Genomic DNA, 22,128 nt, shown 5'->3' on the forward strand with positions numbered 1-22,128 from the left:
CCATCTTTCCCACTACTGCTGTAAGGCTAACTGGCCTATAATTCCCCATTTTCTCCCTCCTATCTTAAAAAGTGGGGTTACATTGGCTACCCTCCAATCCACAGGAACTGATCCAGAGTCGAGAGAACATTGGAAAATGATCACCAATGCATCCACGATTTCTAGGGCCACCTCCTAGAGTACTCTGGGATGCTGATCATCAGGCCCTGGGGATTTATCTGCCTTCAGCCCCAACAGTTTACCTAACACTATTTCTTGACTAATGTGGATTCCCTTCAGTTCCTCCCTCCCACTAGATCCTTGGTCCCCTAGTATTTCTGGGAGATTGTTTGTGTCTTCCTTGGTGAAGGCAGAACCAAAGTACTTGTTTAGCTGTTTTGCCATTTCCTTGTTTCCCATTATAAATTCCCCTGTCTCTGATTGTAATGGACCTACATTTGTCTTCAATGTTTGAAGACAATTTCCAAAAGAACCCCTTCACAAGACTGTGGTATAATAAAGGCAAAGGCCTGAGCAGGGGCCTTTTCTTATATATTTACAAATAAATTGAGTCAAAAATAGAACATTTACTGGATACACTGTTAGAACAGTGGAACTTAACAGAGCAAATGATTTTCATGAATTAGGAAAAATTAATAATTGATAAGGGCATTGAAATATTACTTCAAAATTTTGGGGCAGGCATTTTGGAGTGAAGTACACCACCTACGATTGCTACTGAAACTCAGCAAGTGAAGCCTGAACCTTTACAAACCTGTTATGATTCATAACAGGCTCTGAACATCTGATACTCCGAAACATTTAAAAACGACTTGAAATTAAATAAGCAATTAAAAATATTTTAACTGATTAAAGATTTTAAAAATAATCTAAAACTATCAGGCACAGAAATTGAGTGAAAATTCCCCAGCATGAGAATGGGGAATTCAGTTTGACAGCCGTTCCTGCTTCACCATTATTCCCACTGGAGATTCCAGCAGATTTTCATCTTCACACAGGAGTCTATGTAAAACTTCAGTTAAACCCAAATCAATATTACACCAATTTGCAGGTTAATTTTATTCATAAAACCTGATAACCCCCCCAAAAAAATGTGCGAGCAGATCAAATCAACAGTGTTTGATGCATCAGAAAAATAAACCAGAATATTGTTGACATTGTGTTCAATCCAGCTACTCAATTTTTAAAGTCTGCTTCACAGGTAAGAGAGCCATCATTTGACTCAAATGTACATTTAAGACGTGTTTAAAATATAAAAGGTTTAACGATTTTGTAAGTAAATTGAAATTTAATAAACTTATGCTGGCAATTCAAAATAGATAATCATGCCCACCTTCACAGTGTGGTAGTCAAGGAACGTGTTAATTGTAATTAGTCATAAAACAAACTGGAGTTCCAGCAAATATACTCAGATTTTTTTAATTTAATGTACCAGATTCACTCCTTCTTTAGATTTCATCATATTTATATATTTTATACATAATTTTTAAGTGTGCTTACAAAAATTCTCAGCTTAAGTATTTTTTCATTCATTTTACAGAAAATAAAACTACTCTCATAACAGGAGTCAACTATTGCACACAATACTATTCTAGGATCTGTTGGGTCCCAGGCCCACTTGAAACAGCTTCACCATAAAATCTCGTCCGACACTCCAGGGCAGTAATAAACGAGTTATGCACAGTTAGATGTGCCGTTTTTCAGGAAGCTGACCAAGGGAGAAATCCCCAATGCCCTCGTTAATATCGAGCTCTCCATTAACATTTCCAAAAACAGATTTTCTTGTTATTATCACAGGGCTTCATGTAGAAGCTTGTTATACACAGAATGATTGCTGCATATCCTACATTACCATAGGGATCACACTTTAAATGTACTTTCTTAGTAGCGCACACTGTGAAGATCAGAAAGGACTGCAAGCACTTTTAAAATACATGTTTTCCACTTTCTATAAAATAACGGAAGGAGTACATTTTGATTTCTCCAAATTATTTTAACAACAGATTTTCACACATTATAATTTTTTAATACACAGATCTGCAACGTCTTTCCAATTCTGAGAAAAATAAATGATAATACTATCATTTAAACTATAATGAAAAGGCAGCTGTTGCACTATTAATAATTTGCAGTTCAATAATTGAATAAATTCATCTATTTGCTTGCATTATTGTTGGGCTGTTGCTCATTGATGGCTTCTTCAAAAGACACTTAATTCACATTCAAAATAACATATTATGAAATCTCACCTGATATAATAATCATTTCTGATGAGCAGTAGATGTTGCAGGATTGAGAGAAAAAATGTTTCTGCAGAAGTGTCCTTCACCATATTGGATAATAGATGATAGACTTCATTCATGTCGGTGAAAATTAAGTTAAGGACAAAAAAGTGCAGTTATGGTCACCACAGACAGCAGCGTCTATTAATATTGGAATTAAGTATTTGAAAATAGGCACCTATGTAACTAAATGTTCTTAATAAAATACAGAGCTTCACATTCAAGAAATAGTAAAACTTGAGAATATTTCCTTATACTTAGTTCTCTTCAAAACTCTTCAGCTGTGCTTTCAACAACAACCTGCTCATTGGGTATCGTAAACAGTGTCTGCATCTTTATTATCACAAGACTTGACGATTGCAATATTTTTCTAGTCAAACACACATATATAAACCTGATCTTATCCAAAACTCTCTTCCTGATCACGCTTCAAATTACATCAAGGCTAATTTACTCAACATTCTTGCACACACTGATCACGACAGAAAACAAAAAAAATGTCATTGCCTTTTAAAATCTCCACAAACTCTTATCATCTATCCCTATAGTATTGGCATTCCTTGTAGTTCTCCATTTCTGGGATTTGGAACACTTAATTGCATCACTAATGGCCTCCACACTTTAGGCTGCCTAATAAAACCAAGGAACTCATTGACGGGATGGTGGTAGATGGAGTAAAAAAACTCCTGGGTGTGCATATCTCCGAAGATATGTCCTGGAACCTGCACATTGATGCGATAATAAAGAAAGCCCATCAATGCCTCAACTTCCTTAGAAGTTTAAGGAGATTCGGTACATTAACAAATATTCTCTAGAACTTCTGCAGGTACACAGTGGAGAACATATTGACTGATTGCATCATGGCCTGGTTCGGCAACTCGAATGCCCAGGAACAAAGAAGATTGCTAAAAGTGGTGAACACTGTCTATTATGGGTACAGACCTCCCCACTATTGAAGGGATCTACAAGAGTCATCAGAAACGCAGCCAGCATCATCAGAGACCCACAGCACACTGGCCACACCTTAATTTGACTCCCCTGCCATTGGGAAGAAGGTATGGGAGCTTGAAAAGTGTAACGCCCAGGTTCAGGAGCAGCTTCTTTGCTACTTCCTCAAAATAAGCTCCAAACTGCAGATTTGTGGGCAATGTTTTTGTCTTGTATATACACACTCATAAATACATATACACACACATATAAAAATATATATATTTGTGTATATATATATATATAAAACACACACACACACATATATATATTTATTTACTTGTTTGTTGGACTTTTTTTGTTTATTATGGTGTTTACATTTACATATCTGTTGTGCTGCTGCAAGAAAGAATGCCATTGTTCTGATTTAAAACATATGACAATAAAACTTTCATGTTCATCAGTGATAGGAGTAGAATTAGGACATTCGGCCCATCAAGTCTACACCGCTATTCTATCCTGCACCAGCACTCCCAAGTCCTTTGCATCTCTGATTTATGGATTCTCTCCCCATTTAGAAAATAGCCAACATCTTTATTCCTACTACCAAAAAACTACCTTGAATTGACTCTTGATATTAAGATTTGAAACTTTCTCTTTAGACTAACCGGCCTCTTTCTCTATTCCTCCTCATGTTCCTTAAAACTTACTTCAATTATTATTTTTGCCATTTATAACGCATGCCAATTTTGACCACTTATATTCCCAAGTGCCGACTAGGAAAGTTTTCCGAAGGTGAAAGTACTGTGCAAATGGAAATTCCTGGAATTTACAGTCCATAGTAAAGTATTGAATGAAACTTTCTGAAAACAAGGTAGCTGGATTACCCTTACCTTACCAAAGTCATCATGGTTAATTAATTGTGTTTGAATTGCAAGATAATTAGGAATGTTTAATATCTAGATAAAGGCAAAGGAGCAGATGCCTTGAAAATTTTCCCCAGTTAATAATATTAAACATTTTAACATGTTAGACTCAATTTTCAAAATTCAGTTTCATTGAAGCCAAAACTACAAGAAAAATATATTTTCCATTGGTCAAAGATTTTTACCAAATAATTATAACATTTTTAATGAATATTGAAGCAGCAATAATTTCCTGCTTCACTCACTCATTTTTACACGTGCAACTAAAAATAAATTATTGAAAGACATGTTAGCCACTACTGACAAATCATTCCTGCCAACATAATTAAATACAAAAAACCTGGATTGCTCCAGTATATCATGCAGGAAAGCACGATGACTTTAGGGAATTTATGATGAATGACTTTGCTCATGAAATGGAAACTGCTATTAGAAAGCATAACTGAGATCCACTGCATCACATAAGATGGGGTTGACACGTATATTAGTCCAATCAGTTTAATTAGATCAAAAACATAAACATACTTATCTTATTAGCAAATATGTTTACAACAAAACTCATTCTGCATTTAGTAAGCTTCCAACGAGCAATATAGTGTCTCATTACTTTAATGTCATTCTGCTTTTCCATTGTAATTTGTGAACACAACAAATCAGCATAAACAAAGCACATAGGAGAGATAATATAATAAGGATATTCCATCTCAGATCGGATGTCTTCCAGTCGATGTGATACTTCAATGAAGTCCTCTTCTTTGTTTTCATCAAACACTTTTAGTTGAATATCTAGTTCTTCATTTTCTTTCTCTTTCAATACCTGATAAATCCAAATATATGATTTAAATCTATGAACAGATTAGTTGAGATTTTAAGATTGATGGAAGAGAGAAAGAAGGTCTCAAGTATACTCCCATTGCTGTTAGTTAAATAAAGAGGGGAAATAAACTGATTTAAAGCCAATATTCATGAACCATGCAACTATCAGTTAAACAAGACAAAAAATAATATACAGCAAAACTTCTCTTTGGAGGAGTATCATGTGACTTGTGTAGTAAGTAAGCTTGGTTCATTGAATGATATAGATAGCAACATGAATAATAAAGCATGCCAATATTAAACATGGTTTAGTGATGAAAAGTTTATATATTCTTCTTCAGTCTTCTCATTTAACAATCCTCACCAAAAGTCTCTTATATTTATTTTCTTGGGTGATGCTATATCAAATTCATTGAATCCATGAATATGTAAGGCTTTCTATAAAATTAAAACAATACATTTTCATATACTATTAAGTTAAAATATTTGCAATGGTTCATAAATAAATTTGTTTTTTAATTGATACATTTACCATTCCCCAAAAAAACAGCCCCAGACCTGTTGAATGAAGCTCCTATGTTAAAACCATTCTAATTTACTACAATAATCAGAAGCCAAATTTTAAGTTAGTTCCCTTGCTCATGTTAACATATTTATATCCCCCCAAAAAGTTGACAGCGATGAATAATTCTGCAGTCTTCTTACAGGTAGTATCTTTTTCAGTCCACAACGCAAAAATTCATTTCTCAAGTGTATCCTAAAATCCAGATCATCTGGAGATGTGACGAGGGCATTAATTAACTGCATACAGGCGACCTGCAGAAAAGATAAATCCTCAATATTAGCTCGATTAACCATTTAATGCAACAATATTTCTAATGTGAATTTGCTCAGTCAAACCAAAGGAGCTTAAAATATAGCAGAATAAGTTATGGCAATATCGGAAACTTTTCTCTGTCAGTCAAACATTTAACTTACGATTGAAATATATATATCATTTAGTTACATATGAAGAATTAAATAAAGAGTTAAATACAGGAGTATCTGCACACCATGCTAATTCTAGCAAAAGACTGAGAAAACATGATGAATTCCCATTTCTTCCATGGGTTGGAATCTCAACATGGTAAACATTTTTCAGAACTCAAAAGCTTGGCTCAAAAAGATACACAAAACTCAACTGCAAAAGGACAACTGAAGGACAATGCTATAAATATCACTGCAGTGAACCTTAATGATTATGCATAGTCCAAAGAGAATGCACATAATAATTAATCGCATAGATGCAAATGAGCAGTAATTAGTTACACAGCAATTGAGCGGAAGTGCTAAAAGCAAATTCAATTCAATATTACTTGCAAATGAATTGTAATCGACTAGCATATCTTCAAATTACAAGTAGCAAAAGATTAAAAGGGTGAGTGGCATTTATGGATAGATATGTAAGGGAATACTATAATAAACCAAGGCCAACATTAATCAAACCAAGACAGGATTACAATTTTGACACAGTCCTTCAGAAGCACATCTCTAATAAACTTTCTTAAAGGTTTATTACTAAGATAGACACAAAATGCGATTTTGTTGCAAATGCTTAAAATCAATCAGAATAATTTTCTTTAAATACCTCGTAAAAAAGTTTAAGATTAACCATCATTTTCATAATCAACCCAACACTGAATTCCATCAAATTAAAAGGAAATAATTAAACACAATGTTACTTTGCACAGCTTCATTCTGACGAATTCTCACTCTATACTCTCGACTGTGTAGCCAGACACAGTTTGAACTCCATCTTCAAGTTCGCCGAAGACACCACCGTTATTGGATGAAATACAGATTTCATTGAGTCAGAGTACAGAAGTGAGGTCGATCGACTGACCAAATGGTGCCAGCACAACAACCTGGCTCTCAATGTCAGTAAGACCAAGGAACTGTTGTGGACTTTGGAAGAAGAAAGAAAAGGACCCACAAACTTGTCTACAGTGCCCTCCATAATGTTTGGGACAAACACCCATCATTTATTTATTTGCCTCTGTATTCCACAATTTGAGACTTGTAATAGAAAAAATCACATGTGGTTAAAGTGCACATTGTCAGATTTTAATAAAGGCCATTTTTGTACATTTTGGTTTCACCATGAAGAAATTACCGCAGTGTTTATCCATAGTCCCCCCATTTCAGGCCCCCATAATGTTTGGGACACAGCAATGTCATGTAAATGAAAGTAGTCTTGTTTAGTAATTTGTTGCATATCCTTTGCATGCAATAACTGCTTGAAGTCTGCGATTCATGGACAACACCGGTTACTGGGTGTCTTCTCTGGTGATGCTCTGCCAGGCCTGTATTGCAGCCATCTTTAGCTTATGCTTGCTTTGGGGGCTAGTCCCCTTCAGTTTTCTCTTCAGCATATAAAAGGCATGCTCAATCGGGTTCAGGCCGGGTGATTGACTTGGCCACTCAAGAATTTACCTTTTTTTTTGCTTTGAAAAACTCCTTTGTTGCTTTAGCAGTATGTTTGGGATCATTGGTTTGCTGTAGAATGAACCGCCGGCCAATGAGTTTTGCGGCATTTGTTTGAACTTGAGCAGATAGGATGTGTCTGTACACTTCAGAATTCATTACGCTACTACCATCAGCAGTTGTATCATCAATGAAGATAAGTGAGCCAGTACCTTCAGCAGCCATACATGCCAGGCCATAACACCCCACCACCATGATTCACAGATAAGGTGGTATGCTTTGGATCTTGGGCAGTTCCTTCTCTCCTCCATATTTCGCTCACCATCACTCTGATATAAGTTAATCTCAGTCTCATCTGTCCACAAGACCTAATTTCCAGAACTGTGGTTGCTCTTTTAAGTACTTCTTGGCAAACTGTATCCCGGCCATCCTATTTTTGCGGCTAACCAGTGGTTTGCATCTTGCAGTGTAGCCTCTGTATTTCTGTTCATGAAGTCTTCTGCGGACAGTGGTCATTGACAAATCCACGCCTGACTCCTGAAGAGTGTTTCTGATCTGTCGGACAGGAGTTTGGGGATTTTTCTTTATTATAGAGAGAATTCTCCTGTCATCAGCTGTGGAGGTCTTCCTTGGCCTACCAGTCCCTTTGCGATTAGTAAGCTCACCAGTGCTCTCTTTCTTCTTATTGATGTTCCAAATAGTTGATTTTGAAAAGCCTATGGTTTGGCTGATGTCTCCAACAGTTTTATTCTTGTTTCTCAGTCTCATAATGGCTTCTTTGACTTTCATTGGCCGCAACTTTGGTCCTCATGTTGATAAACAGCAATAAATGTTTCTAAAGGTGATGGAAGGACTGGAGGAAAGACTAGGTGCTGAGAGCTCTCGTATACCTGCATTAAGGAGGCAATTAAACACACCTGAGCAATTTACAAACGCCTGTGAAGCCTTGTGTCCCAAACATTATGATGCCCCGAAATGGGGGGACTGTGTATAAACGCACCAGAATTTCTATATATGGTGAAACCAAAATGTATAAAAACTGGCCTTTTAATAAAATCTGACAATGTGCACTTTAACCACGTGATTTTTTCTATAACAAATCTCAAATTGTGGAGTACAGAAGCAAATAAATAAATGAAAGGTTTTTGTCCCAAGCATTATGGAGAGCACCGTATATCGACGGGACGATGGTGGAGTCAAAAGCTTCAAATTCTTATGCGTGCATATTTCTGAAGACCTTTCCTGAACCCAACACACTGATGCCATTATAAAGAAAGCCCATCACCGCCTCTACTTCCTGAAAAGATTGTTGAAATGTGGTATGTCAGAGAGGATTCTCTTGAACTTCTACAGGTGTGCAATAGAGAGCATATTGACTGGTTGTATCATGGCCTGGTTCGGCAATTTGAATGCCCAGGAGCTAAGAAGACTACTAGTATTTGTTTTTTATGTGTGTGTGTGTGTGTATATATGTGCGTATGTGTATAGACACTGAACTTTTTTTTTCTCGTTTCTTATATTGTTTATTATTTTACAGGGTACTATGTTTACATGTGTAAGAAGGAACTGCAGATGCTGGTTCAAACTGAAGATAGACACAAAAAAGTGGAGTTACTCAGTGCGACAGGCAGCATCTCTGGAGAGAAGGAATGGGTGACGTTTCGGGTCGAGACCCTTCTTCAGACTGGTTAGGGATAAGGGAAACGAGAGGTATAGACGGTGATGTGGAGTGATAAAGAATGAACAATAGATATGCAAAATAGTAACGATGATTAGTTACTATAACACTAAATTACACTAAAATAGTAAGCTGTTTGTAGGGTAAAAATGAGAAGCTAGTGCGACTTAAGTGAGGGAGGGATAGAGAGAGAGGGAATGCCAGGCTTCCCTGAAGTGAGAGAAATCAATATTCTCCACAGGGGTGTAAGCGGCCCAAGCTAAATATGAGATGCTGTTCCTCCATTTTGTGTTTAGCCTCACTCTGACAATGGAGGAGACCAAGGACAGAAAGTTCTGTGTAGGGATGGGAAGGAGAATTAAAGTGTCCAGCAACCGGGAGATCAGATTGGTGTTCATGCGGGCTGAGCGAAGGTGTTCGGCAAAACGATCGCCCAGTCTGCATTTGGTCTCGCCGATGTATAAGAGTCCACATCTTGAACAACGGTTGGAGGAGGTGCAAGTGAACCTCTGCCTAACCTGAAAGGACTATCGGGGCCCCTGGACAGAGTCGAGGGAGGAGATATAGCGACAGGTGTTGCATCTTCTGCGGTTGCAGGGGAAGGTACCTAAGGAGGGGGTGGTTTGGGTGGGAAGGGATATGTTAACTAGGGAGTTGCGGAGGAAACGGTCTCTGCGGAAGGCGGAAAGGGGTGGAGATGGGAAAATGTGGCTCGTGGTGAGATCCCCTTTGGAGGTGGCGGAAATTTCAGAGCATTATGTATTGTATGTAACGGCTGATGGGATGGAAGTTAAGGACTAGGGGGACTCTGTCTCTGTTACGACCATGGGGTGGGGGAGCAAGGGCAGAGCTGTGGGGTACTGAGGAGACACGTGAGGGCCTCATCTATGATGGGAGAGGGGAACCCCCGTTCCCTAAAGAACGAGGGCATCTCGGGATGTTCTCATATGGAACATCTCATCTTGGGTGCAGGTGCGGCGTAGACGGAGGAATAGGGAGTAGGGGATGGAGTCTTTGCAGGAAGCAGGGTGGGAAGAAGTATAGTCGAGATAGTTATGGGAGTCAGTGGGTTTGTAATTGACGTCAGTCAATAGTCTATTTCTTGTGATGGAGACTGTGAGATCAAGAAAGGGGAGGAAGGTGTCGGAGATGGTCCAAGTACATTTGAGTGCAGGGTGAAAATTGGTGGTGAAGTATCAGTATTATTTCCAGAATGAAGTTCACAACAGGGCAAAAAAAACCTGACTTCAGTCAAGTGTCATACAGCACAGATTATCAGCCCATCCTGCCCTTGCTGACCATCAAATACCTAACTACACTAAGCGCCCTTCCTAGTACTTGATCAGCAGCCATCTATGTTTTATTTTTTAATCATTAGGTATGTAGAGGAGCGTGGATTTAATTTCCCCCAAAAAATTCTCACTTTTTTAATATCTGTAGATGAAAGTGTTTAGAAAATTATTGCTGATGATTTGAGTGGAAGAAAATACTAAACATCGGATAGGCATCACATGCCGTTCTGCTCACCATGCATGAGGATATAATTGCACAGGAGCAGCAGCTGAGGAATTCACCAAAATGTTGCCTGGGATGGAATTTTCCAATGTTCTATAGATTCAGGATCAGTTGCTGTGGATTGGAGGGTAGCTAATGTTATCCTACTTTTTAAGAAAGGAAAGGAGGGAGAGAAAAAACGGGAAATTATAGACCAGTTAGTCTGACATCAGTGGTGGGGAAGATGCTGGAGTCAATTATAAAAGACGAAATTGCCGAGCATTTGGATAGCAGTAACATGATTGTTCCAAGTCAGCATGGATTTATGAAGGGGAAATGATGCTTGACTAATCTTCTGGAATTCTTTGAGGATGTAACTAGGAAAATTGACAGGGGAGAGCCAGTGGATATGGTACCTTGACTTTCAGAAAGCCTTCGACAAGGTCCCACATAGGAAATTAGTGGGCAAAATTAGAGCACATGGTATTGGGGGTAGGGTACTAACATGGATAGAAAGTTAGTTGACAGACAGAAAGCAAAAAGTGGGGATAAATGGGTCCCTTTCAGAATGGCAGGCAGTGACTAGTGGGGTACCGCAAGGCTCGGTGCTGGGACCGCAGCTATTTACAATATACATTAATGACTTGGATGAAGGGATTAAAAGAACCATTAGCAAATTTGCAGATGATACAAAGCTGGGTAGTAGTGTGAACTGTGAGGAAGATGCTATGAGGTTGCAGGGTGACTTAGACAGGTTGTGTGAGTGGGCAGATGCATGGCAGATGCAATTTAATGTGGATAAGTGTGAGGTTATCCACTTTGGTGGTAAGAATAAGAAAGCAGATTATTATCTGAATGGTGTCAAGTTAGGAAAAGGGGACATACAACGAGGTCTGGGTGTCTTAGTGCATCAGTCACTGAAAGGAGGCATGCAGGTACAGCAGGCAGTGAAGAAAGCCAATGGAATGTTGGCCTTCATAACAAGAGGAGTTGAGTATAGGAGCAAAAAGGTCCTTCTGCAGTTGTACAGGGCCCTAGTGAGACCGCACCTGGAGTACTGTGTGCAGTTTTGGTCTCCAAATTTGAGAAAGGATATTCTTGCTATTGAGGGCTTCCAGCGTTGGTTTACTAGGTTAATTCCCGGATTGGCGGGACTGTCATATGTTGAAAGACTGCAGCGACCAGGCTTGTATACACTGGAATTTAGAAGGATGAGAGGGGATCTTATCGAAACATATCAGATTATTAAGGGGTTGGACACGTTAGAGGAAGGAAACATGTTCCCAATGTTGGGGGAGTCCAGAACCAGGGGCCACAGTTTAAGAATAAGGAGTAGGCAATTTAGAACTGCGATGAGGAAAAACGTTTTCAGTCAGAGAGTTGTAAATCTGTGGAATTCTCTGCCTCAGAAGGCAGTGGAGGCCAATTCTCTGAATGCATTCAAGAGAGAGCTAGATAGAGCTCTTAAGCAGAGTCAGGGGGTATGGGGAGAAGGCCGGAACGGGGTACTGATTGAGAATGATCAGCCATGATCACATTGAATGGTGGTGCTGGCTCGAAGGGCCAAATGGCTTACTCCTGCACCTATTGTCTTTTGAATGTCTGTTATGAGAAGAGACTGGACGGGCTTTTGTGTGGAGAAGCTGAGGGAGGACCTGATCGGGATTTGCCAAATGTGACGGGCATAGATAGGGGGGAGCATATGAAACTTGTTACCAGGGCAGAGGTGTAAGAAGCCAGAGGACATAGATGTAAGGTAAGGAATAGGAGGCTATGAGAAGATTTTTTTCACTCAAAGGAAGGCTGGAATTTGGAATGCACTGTCCAAGGAGGTTGCAGAGGCAGAGACTCTCATAACATCTCAGTAGTATTTAGTTGCGCCTTTGAATCATAAAGGTAGAGAAGGCTATGGGTAAAGTGCCATAACATGGGATTAATGCAGATGGGTGTTCAATGGTCAGTACAAACACAGCATCTGACCCCATTGAACAATTAAAACAATCTAAATTAATTACCTCCCTTCACATGTAGCAATACAAAGAGAGCACGATGCAGGACACCCTGATACCCTCTTCCATTTCCAACACACCTTGATCTCTACACACCTTTAACAGTAGGTGATGCAGTAGTTGCCCTTTCAGCCATGATCACATTGAATGGCGGTGCTGGCTTGAAGGGCCGAATGGCCTTCTCCTGCACCTATTTTCTATTTTCTTCATTTCTCACTGTTCAGTCCCAAACTCTCTTCCTAAGTGGAACAGCTATTTACTTCTATTTTCATGCTGTTTTGTTTTGCTACTCATAATGTGGATGTTTCTACACTGGCCAATGCTCACCAAAATATTGGCTGAATAATTTCCAAAACAGATCTGGTGGCTTTTCAGTCCACAAGTGTAGTCAAGTTCCCAGTCACCTATCACTTTAATTCCCTGCTGCTGTAACACTGTAAATTTCCCCGGTGTGGGACGAATAAAGGAATATATTATTAATGGCACCTCAATGTTTCTTGAGACATCACTGAAATAAAATTAAATAAAAGGTTGACAAAAAGAAAAATTAGTTCTGATAACAATATTTTTTTGTAGTCATTAGCTCAGTGCAATTGAGAGGGAAAATGGTTATAACCTTTTCATGAGGTCACTTCTTTGTTCATGGTATTTAAGCTACTATGGAAGCAACTTAAACATGACATTTTCACAAGGAAGGTTGGTATATTGTGAATTTTGTCCTATCAAGAAAAAAATGAAGTTCTACATTCATTATTTCACAACTAATATTTTTAGAAAAAAATGAGGTGAAAAGTAACATTTATATATGACTACAAAATGCTCTGATGTACGAGGCTATAATAAATCTGTTCTTTCTCTTTATTTTCTATTTATCTGAAGGAACTGAATTATACCAGTTATTCAACTACTGGTAACCCAAACCAAACTTCAGTTCATGTGATCTTATATGATGAATTTCTGCAAGCTATTTCATGATGAGGTCTGGAAGTTCATTTCTGTGCTATGTTCTACCCTTAACCGATATAAACTTCTCAACAGCAATTATTGAACATTGTCTGCAAAGTAAATCTTACTTTATTTGTTTCCTCTATCTAATGCTAAGAAGCACTAATAACAGCATCTGCATCTTTGAGTACTGACATTATCAAACAGTGCAGAATTTTTTGAGCTTTCCCAATCTTGGGAGTAAGGGAGAAAAAAAAATGATTGTAATTATTTGCATTACCAATAGCTTTCATTGCAGCTAATAAGTAAATCCTCCACCACCTTCAAATAGAAAACCTAATTTCAATATCAATGCATATGGTACAGCATTCTGGCATTTGTTCACTTTGTTCCCTGATGTATCCTACTCTGAAATCTTGCAATGTATTGCAGATATTGAAACGCTGAAAGAAAAAAAGGAACTGTTCCACAAATCTAGATGGATTTATGATGAGTGAGAGTTCATGTTTCAAGTTGTGAAATGTCATTCTACTATGCAAGGACATATTCAGAACAAGGCAACATCCCTGGGATGGCGGGACTGTCATATGAGGAAAGATTGAAAAGACTAGGCTTGTATTCACTGGAGTTTAGAAGGATGAGAGGTGATCTTATAGAAACATATAAAATTATAAAAGGACTGGACAAGCTAGATGCAGGAAAAATGTTCCCAATGTTCGGCGAGTTCAGAACCAGGGGCCACAGTCTTAGAATAAAGGGGAGGCCATTTAAAACTGAGGTGAGAAAAAACTTTTTCACCTAGAGAGTTGTGAATTTGTGGAATTCTCTGCCTCAGAGGGCAGTGGAAACCAAATCACTGGATAGATTTAAGAGAGAGGTAGATAGAGCTCTAGCGGCTAGTGGAATCAAGGGATATGGGGAGAAGGCAGGGTTATTGATTGGGGACAATCAGCCATGATCACAATGAATAGCGGTGCTGGCTTGAAGGGCCGAATGGCCTCCTCCTGCACCTATTTTCTATGTTTCTATGTTTCTAACAGAGGTGAACTAAGTGGTCTTCTTTCTAACAAGCGAAAGGCCTGAAGGCCAACCTAATTTCTTATCCCAATATCATCTTCATTCAACTTTCACTGTGATGTCTTTGTCATTCAATCACTCCTAGCATCCATCACATCACAGACCATCTATTTTCTTTTCTCTCTCCTTGCTGTTTCTTAATTCTTGCTCATCTTCAACTCTCACCAGTTTTAATGAAAAGTCAATCCAAAACACTGAGCCACATCATCAAACCCATATACAGGCAGCCACTGCTGCCAGGGGTCAGAAGGCAGGCAGGGAGATTGTGATACTTCAGCTTCAGACACAGCACAAACCTTCTGACCACCCACTCGCAGGCAAAGCTGGTCCCTCAGCACTCTCTGGCCATGGTAAAGGGAGCTGAATCAATCATGACCTTGCAAAGTCTCCTCTTCTAGAAATTGGCCTCCAGCAAGATTTTTCTGTGTTCACAGACTGGTTATGGGGAAAGGCGTCAGGCTGAATAGGGAACCAGGAAGCAGCAGTGAGGTCTCTGGCCCAGTTTGGACTGAGAGCATAACAACGATGCAAGAACATAAAAGATTTATCTGCAAGAACATGAAAGGAGTTTGAGGAACAGTGCTTAAATAATCTACACACAAAGAATAGGAACATGGACCTTGAAAGTTCATCTCCAAATTATTTACAGATTTTCAGCCAGGGATAGACACAAAAAGGAAATTTGGTTATTGGACAAATGTTGATGTCTTGACTCATGTATGTTAACAGATATGCTGGATGAACTCAACCAGTTAAGCAGCCTCTGTTGAAAAGAAGGAAAAAAACACCCAATGTTTCAAGTTACTGACCGTTGCCCAGAATTAGGGATAAGAGTAGAGAATTGAGTTTTCAAAGACTGTAGAATGAATTGTAAACTTTGTTTTCCATTTAGATTAATTTGGTTAATGAAAAATATGATTATATGATGTGAATATGGGCTAATGGAATCAATGGATATGGAGAGAAAGCAGGAATGGGGTACTGATTTTGGATGATCAGCCATGATCATATTGAATGGCGGTGCTGGCTCAAAGGTCCGAATGGCCTACTCCTGCACCTATTTTCTATGTTTCTATGAAATGTTACAATCTTAGTTTTCAGTCAAGTAGTAGTAATCAACCCTTCAAAAATTAGATAATGGCTGCCCATCCTTGTCTCTTAATTTGGTATTTTTACATCGGAAGGCAGACTGATTTTACTGATTTTGAGCACAATTGGCACCACAATGTGGTTTCATGCAGCAGTTTGAAAGTGCCACCCCTCTTCAGTAAATCCATTACCAGAAATAAATTCCTATGCAGCCAAGGAGTAGCTGCTTCATATTTGGCAAAAAAAAAAGAATGATGTAAAGGTTACTTTAACACATTGGCTGTTCTTAATGGGAAAAAAATACCAGGCAAGTTAGTTGGAAATAGGTTGCTGGTTAACCTTTACATCGAAGAATGTATAATAAATCATACAAAAAAATCCTGCCCAACTCATGTACAAGCACTGCAGGCAAACAAAATTAAGAAATGGGTATTGGCAGCCATCATCTTGTTCCTTATCAAATGCTGATTACTTTCCTTCAAAAATAAAGAAAGTGATATGAAATATAAGGAATGGAAATTTTACCTCCATTGGGTAATAATTAACTCCCAGTCAGAGTATGATGAAACTTTTCAATGAAAAAAAATATTAAGCCAGCAATTAGCAGTAGCGGATGTGGCTTACTACCCCTCCCTTCTACCATTGTCGAGGCTGGTCTGGTCCAGTGGGTTCTGAAGGGACTCAGGTGAAATTTACAGTATCTGCCATAGATGGGATGGGTGGTGTATGACATAGTCAGGTGTGTAAAAAGGAAGATAATGCTCTTTCCACAGTGCTATATAATCCGAAGGAAATTTGCTCCTCATCCAGTTTGATCAATTGCAAGGATTCCCATTAGTTGATAAGGAAGTCACCCCCCCCCCTCGCTGTGTAAATAGTCCGAGTCTCCAAACATACAAACCAGGACAAGGTTTGTCCAGTTGGCCTCTCAAGCCTGTTCTGGCTTTTAATACAAACACAACTGATGTGATTGTAATCAAAGCTCAATTCTAGTATATCTGTGGCAACCTTTCACCTCCTTATCCTGAATCAATCTACTTAGATTCATGGTCATAAAGGTGAAAACCAGCCCTTTGCCCAAACTTGTCCACACCAACGAACACACCCAATCTACACTGCTCCCAGCTACCTGCATTTAACCCATATCCCTCTATACCTATCCTATTCTAGTACCTGTCTAAATGTTTCTTAAATGTTGTGATAGTACCTCCCTCAACTACCTCCTCTGGAAGCTTGTTCCATATACCCACCACCCTCTGTGTGAAAATATTGCCCTTCAGGTCCCAATTAAATCTTTCCCTTAGATTTCACCTTAAACGTATGTCCTCTGGTTCTTGTTTCCCCATCTCTGGCTAAATGACTCTATACATCCACGCTATCTGTTCCCCTCATGATCTTATACACCTCCATAAGATCATCCCTCATCCTCCTGCACTCCAAGGAATATAGTCCCTGCCTGCCAGAGGCGCTGGTGTGCTTTCTTGGCTATTGCTTCAATATGGGTGGTCCAGGACAAGTTGTTGGTGATATTTACTCCTATGAATTTACTCCAGCACTTTATATTCTATGCAAAATTCCAGCATCTGCATTTCCTTGTCTTCAAAGAAATGGCAAAATCCACCCTGATTATCTGGACTGTTTTCAGGGACCCATAATTCAACGAAAGTGGTCCACTTATTCCAATCTTGTCCTGGACCTTTATTGTTAGGGTTGTTTCATGTAGTAGGGAAAGGATGGGGTTGAGGGCTTTGTTTTGCAGTTGCTTTGCATATGATCCACTTTTTTATCCCTTTCATTGAACAAGTCATCATCGTAGGAACTCTGCAACCAAAAATGCACAGAACAAGGCATCATCAACTGCAGTCAACAACTGTATCTTCAGAGGCTGAGCTCTAGTAAGGTTGTGTTATCTTGGATCTGGTGTGGAGACATGCTTGCCAACTCTTGCTCAGTTACAAAATCTAACAGGTCCCAGTTCCTGCTTTAAGAGTGTTGCCATGAGGTGTATTGATTTATTACTTTGAAGAGAGGAAGTGCTGGTCTTGACAATTTTACGGTCGATGGCATTGAGGTCACTGAGGAAGATCAGTTTATCTCCTTCAGTGCCAAAAGCCAAGGTTTTCATGGCTGGAGTAGAAACCCTCCCCAATCCCGTCTATTGCTTCCTAGATTGTGCTGATGACTGTATTGTATTGGTTCCTGGACTTTGCAAGTTGAGGTATTGACTTTATGGAAAGGTAATAATCATATTTGTTTAATAAAAAACCTATTAGATCACAATTTGAGTATTATATCTAATTCTGGTCATGCACTTTAAGGAGAGTGTGAAGATCACAGGAAACATTTACTGGATTGATCAGGGATGAGGGATTTCAGTTACAAGTACATAACAGGGTGGTCACCTTGGAGCTGAACACAACAAAACATCAAGAACATAGCAGCTGAAGCAAAAATTATAAAGCAAATAATCACTTAAAGTCAAATTAGACTAAACAAAGTTCATACCTATTATGAGAAACATAATCACAGAAATACAGTTAAACACAAAATCCAACAGTAATTGTGTGTTTTCTATTCTTAACTGGCTGTGCATTCAAAAAAAGCCACTAACATGAATTTGGAATATATTAGAACAAAACGTTCACATATTCTGTCTATGGAATAATTATGAAACCTATGTAAACTTATCAAATTAGAGCAATTATCTTGTCCCAGTGGCAGAACTTTCTAATTTTTGCATTTTTCAGCTGCAACCAGACAGAAATGCCAATGCCCTGAACAAACACTGCTTCTTAATCTGTCACAGGCTTTGCTATTTCACTTCGTATAAATATGGAAAGAAAGGCTTTAAAATCAGCATGTGTTCTACCTGATCACTTTTCAAACCCCCACTTGTTTTCTTTTTAGGCTGAAATGTCTTAAAAAAGGGAAAAATATGATCCAAATAACTGTGCAAGCGAGAACATATACACAAATATGTGTATTTTGCTTAATGTGCAAATGCTGCTTTCACCGGTTCCATGGAGATAAGTCAAAAATAATACTCCAAGAACAAGTGCAACTAATTGTACTCATAAGGAAGATCCATGCAGCAGAACCAAATCATGCCGAAAGCAATGACTTAAGCTTCAAAACTCAAATAAGCTTTGCATTTTAATATAAGAAAATAACTGCAGATGCTGGTACAAATCGAAGGTGTTTATTCACAAAATGCTGGAGTAACTCAGCAGGTCAGGCAGCATCTCGGGAGAGAACCTTTCGGGTCGAGAACCTTCTTCAGACTGATGTCAGGGGGCGGGACAAAGGAAGGATATAGGTGGAGACAGGAAGATAGAGGGAGATCTGGGAAGGAGGAGGGGAAGAGAGGGACAGAGGAACTATCTAAAGTTGGAGAAGTCGATGTTCATACCACTGGGCTGCAAGCTGCCCAGGCGAAATATGAGGTGCTGTTCCTCCAATTTCCGGTGGGCCTCACTATGGCACTGGAGGAGGCCCATGACAGAAAGGTCAGACTGGGAATGGGAGGGGGAGTTGAAGTGCTCGGCCACCGGGAGATCAGTTTGGTCAATGCGGACCGAGCGCAGGCGTTGAGCGAAGCGATCGCCGAACCTGCGCAAGAGTTTTTAATATAAACTCTTGGACATTTCCTTCATTTATGTTTCCATGAATGAGATGTTAGTCACTATCAGTTTCAATGACAGGTGCAGTAATTTTTACTCTTGCCAAGCACTTGAAAATAGCTGTGGATATCTCCAGTTGGTTTAGAATAACCTTCAATTGAATATCTGGGGGTCTAATTATTTAATTTAAATGTTTAATAGGCAGAAAAATGTAAAACATCCTGATGCACATTAGTTAGTTTTAAAACTTGGGAGAATCACAGTAATTAAAATAGTTAATTGTTATTTCTAAAAATAGTATATTGAAGGAAAGTAGATATAATATGACTGTATGAGCATATTGCACTAATTGCTATTGCTATGCTCTTAATTGTCAGCTCCAATACCTTTTATTGTTAAGCAAGTTGCAACCTTCTGCAGCAATTTACAAAATACAAATTTCAAACTATGGCATTCTCTATCTCAAATATCAGTATCTTTAAATAGTTTTTTCATATTAACATTCATTTTCCCTACATAGATACGTGTTTTTCACTATCAGAAGTGCCATTGTTTGAATAATATATAAAACTAAGACAACATCTGCTCTCTCCTGTGGGCACAAAGTATCCTATTAGATTATTTCAAAAATAAGGCATGGATATATCCACTGTTAACGCCAACATTTTATTTTTCAATTAGCATCACCACAAAAACTGATATTGGTATTGCTGTTCAATTGCTCTTTGTGGGAGTGACTGTCATTTGTCATACATGATTATAGCAGCTATTTCTTTCACGTGCTTCAATGGCTACAAAGCATTTTAGGACAAGCTGAAAAAGATATGAAACGGCTATATGTAAATGTAACTAATTATTTCATAAGATGGCTCAAATCAACTCAAAAAAACATTAGAACACAAAGGATACACAGCACAGACATCAGCAAGGAAAAAATATAAAAGCACTATAGAGTACCTGAGGAAGACTAGGAAACTGTCTAAAAATCAAGATTTTAGAATTCTCCCATTCACAGCATTTTACTCAGCTAGTTGTAAAAAAAACACAATGATCTTCAAATTCTAAACTCTAAAAAATTAAAAATGAATAATAACTTAAAATAATTAGGTAAACGCAATTCAAAAACTGATTTACTTATCCTTTGTCCTACATAGCCATTTATTAACAAAAATATGAATAAAATCAGTTTCTATGACAGGTGCAATGTGCCAGATTCATCATACATATTCCCACGTAAGTGCTTGCGTTAAGCACCAAACCGTCCTGAAAGGCGGGAAAATTATGTCTTTCCCACATGGGACCTCAGGAAAATCTAAGCCATATTAACATGAATTACTTTATCAGTTCAGTGGGACAAAAAAGGTGGCACAGAGTTAGCTGCAAATGTTGTCTCAAAATAACCAGCATTTTTTGATTGCTGAATTAGTTTTTAAAAACTCATCATTCCAACTTCATTTAGTTTCGAAATGATACTTCACAATTTATTTAGCCTTTTAAAAAGGTTAAAGCTCATGGAAGTTAATGAAAATTCTGATTAATCACTGAAGCTTGCTAAATTGGGATAAAAAAAACAATACTGACAAATGGCATTTTTATAGAGGTCCTTTGTGAGTTTCCTGCCAGTAACATTTCATAAAATGTTGTGCATCTTCCATCATATTATAAAATTTATTTATAATGCAGAGCAATATGGCCAGCTAGTGGTGTAGAGGCAATTTAAGAGTCGTCTAAGGGATTCAGATTATTTAAATTTACAGGGTAAGGTGCAACAGATGGAGTTTAATTTGGATAAGTACAAGGTAATTCAGTTTGGAATGAAGAATAAAAAACATGCACAGACCATAAATTAACTTTCATAATCAAGATTAAAAGAATTTAGATGTGATTATTGACCATTCATTGCAGCCGTCTTCCCATGTGCAGCCTATTAGTCAAAATCATTAAGCACTGAAATCACTCAAAGACATCTAATTATCTCAAAACAAGGTAGTCAGTTTTGGAATTTGGAGGTGATCATGTTCAGAATATTAAATGCAAATGGGATACTCATTTGAATTCAAAAATACCACTGCTGCTTTGTACTAATGTAAAATACTGCAGGGAAGCTGAAATTCAGAGACAAAACCAGATAGTACTGTAAACAACATCCACGGGGAGTGAAACTGATGTTTTCCATATCACTCAAAAAGTTATGTTATCAAAGCTTTAAAGGAAAAAAAGTGGCACAAACAACAGTATTTCTTTTATCCCCAAAAGGAAAATAAAGAGTATGAGAGATGAAGAAACTATATAACAGAATATAATCATAGAGCTAGAAATGCCAAATTAGCACGGTGAGCATTTAGTAATTATGTAGGGATTTAGCAAAAGTCCCATGAAAAGTATTAAATTCTTTAAAGCAAAAATAAATATACAATTTGAAAATTAGTGCAATAGACATGCACAACAAAGTACAAAACATAATGCATTTTTTCTTGTTAAAATGATACACAGACAGCTCTGGAATTGGCAGGTTTAATTGTGATGACTATGAAATATGATTAATATGTTGAAGTTGTGATCAATTATTCTCTATGATCCAGGAGAATTTCTTGCTCAACTATCTCCAATTATTCTATTGTTCAATGTTAAAATAAGTTTTCATGAAAGAGAAAACTGAATTAGAGGACTCGAAAGAGAAAACTGATTTAGAGGACTCGATAGGAAAAATGCATTTTTCTGGTTACATGCTTGTTTTGCATTCCTTCTATTGACACACAGAAAATCATACATATAGCAAAACTAAAGTCTTTGCACAGGTCT

At 38.1% G+C, this 22,128-nt stretch overlaps 1 protein-coding gene across 9 annotated transcripts in view; it reads right to left on the reverse strand.

Moving 5' to 3' along the window:
* Nucleotides 1-22,128, reverse strand: part of diaph2 (diaphanous-related formin 2) — a 448,875-nt gene that overhangs the window by 307,313 nt on the left and 119,434 nt on the right. For all 9 annotated transcript variants that reach the window (XM_078412289.1, XM_078412288.1, XM_078412284.1 and 6 more), the window contains 3 exons: nucleotides 5,657-5,767; nucleotides 4,834-4,952; nucleotides 2,250-2,366 (listed from right to left, as the gene is read on the reverse strand). In XM_078412289.1, coding sequence (XP_078268415.1) covers nucleotides 2,250-2,366; nucleotides 4,834-4,952; nucleotides 5,657-5,767 — 347 coding nt within the window. The remainder of the gene's footprint in view (nucleotides 1-2,249; nucleotides 2,367-4,833; nucleotides 4,953-5,656; nucleotides 5,768-22,128) is intronic.

The sequence above is a fragment of the Rhinoraja longicauda genome, chromosome 15 (genome assembly GCF_053455715.1).
Source record: "Rhinoraja longicauda isolate Sanriku21f chromosome 15, sRhiLon1.1, whole genome shotgun sequence".
In the NCBI taxonomy this organism is placed as follows: domain Eukaryota; kingdom Metazoa; phylum Chordata; class Chondrichthyes; order Rajiformes; family Arhynchobatidae; genus Rhinoraja; species Rhinoraja longicauda.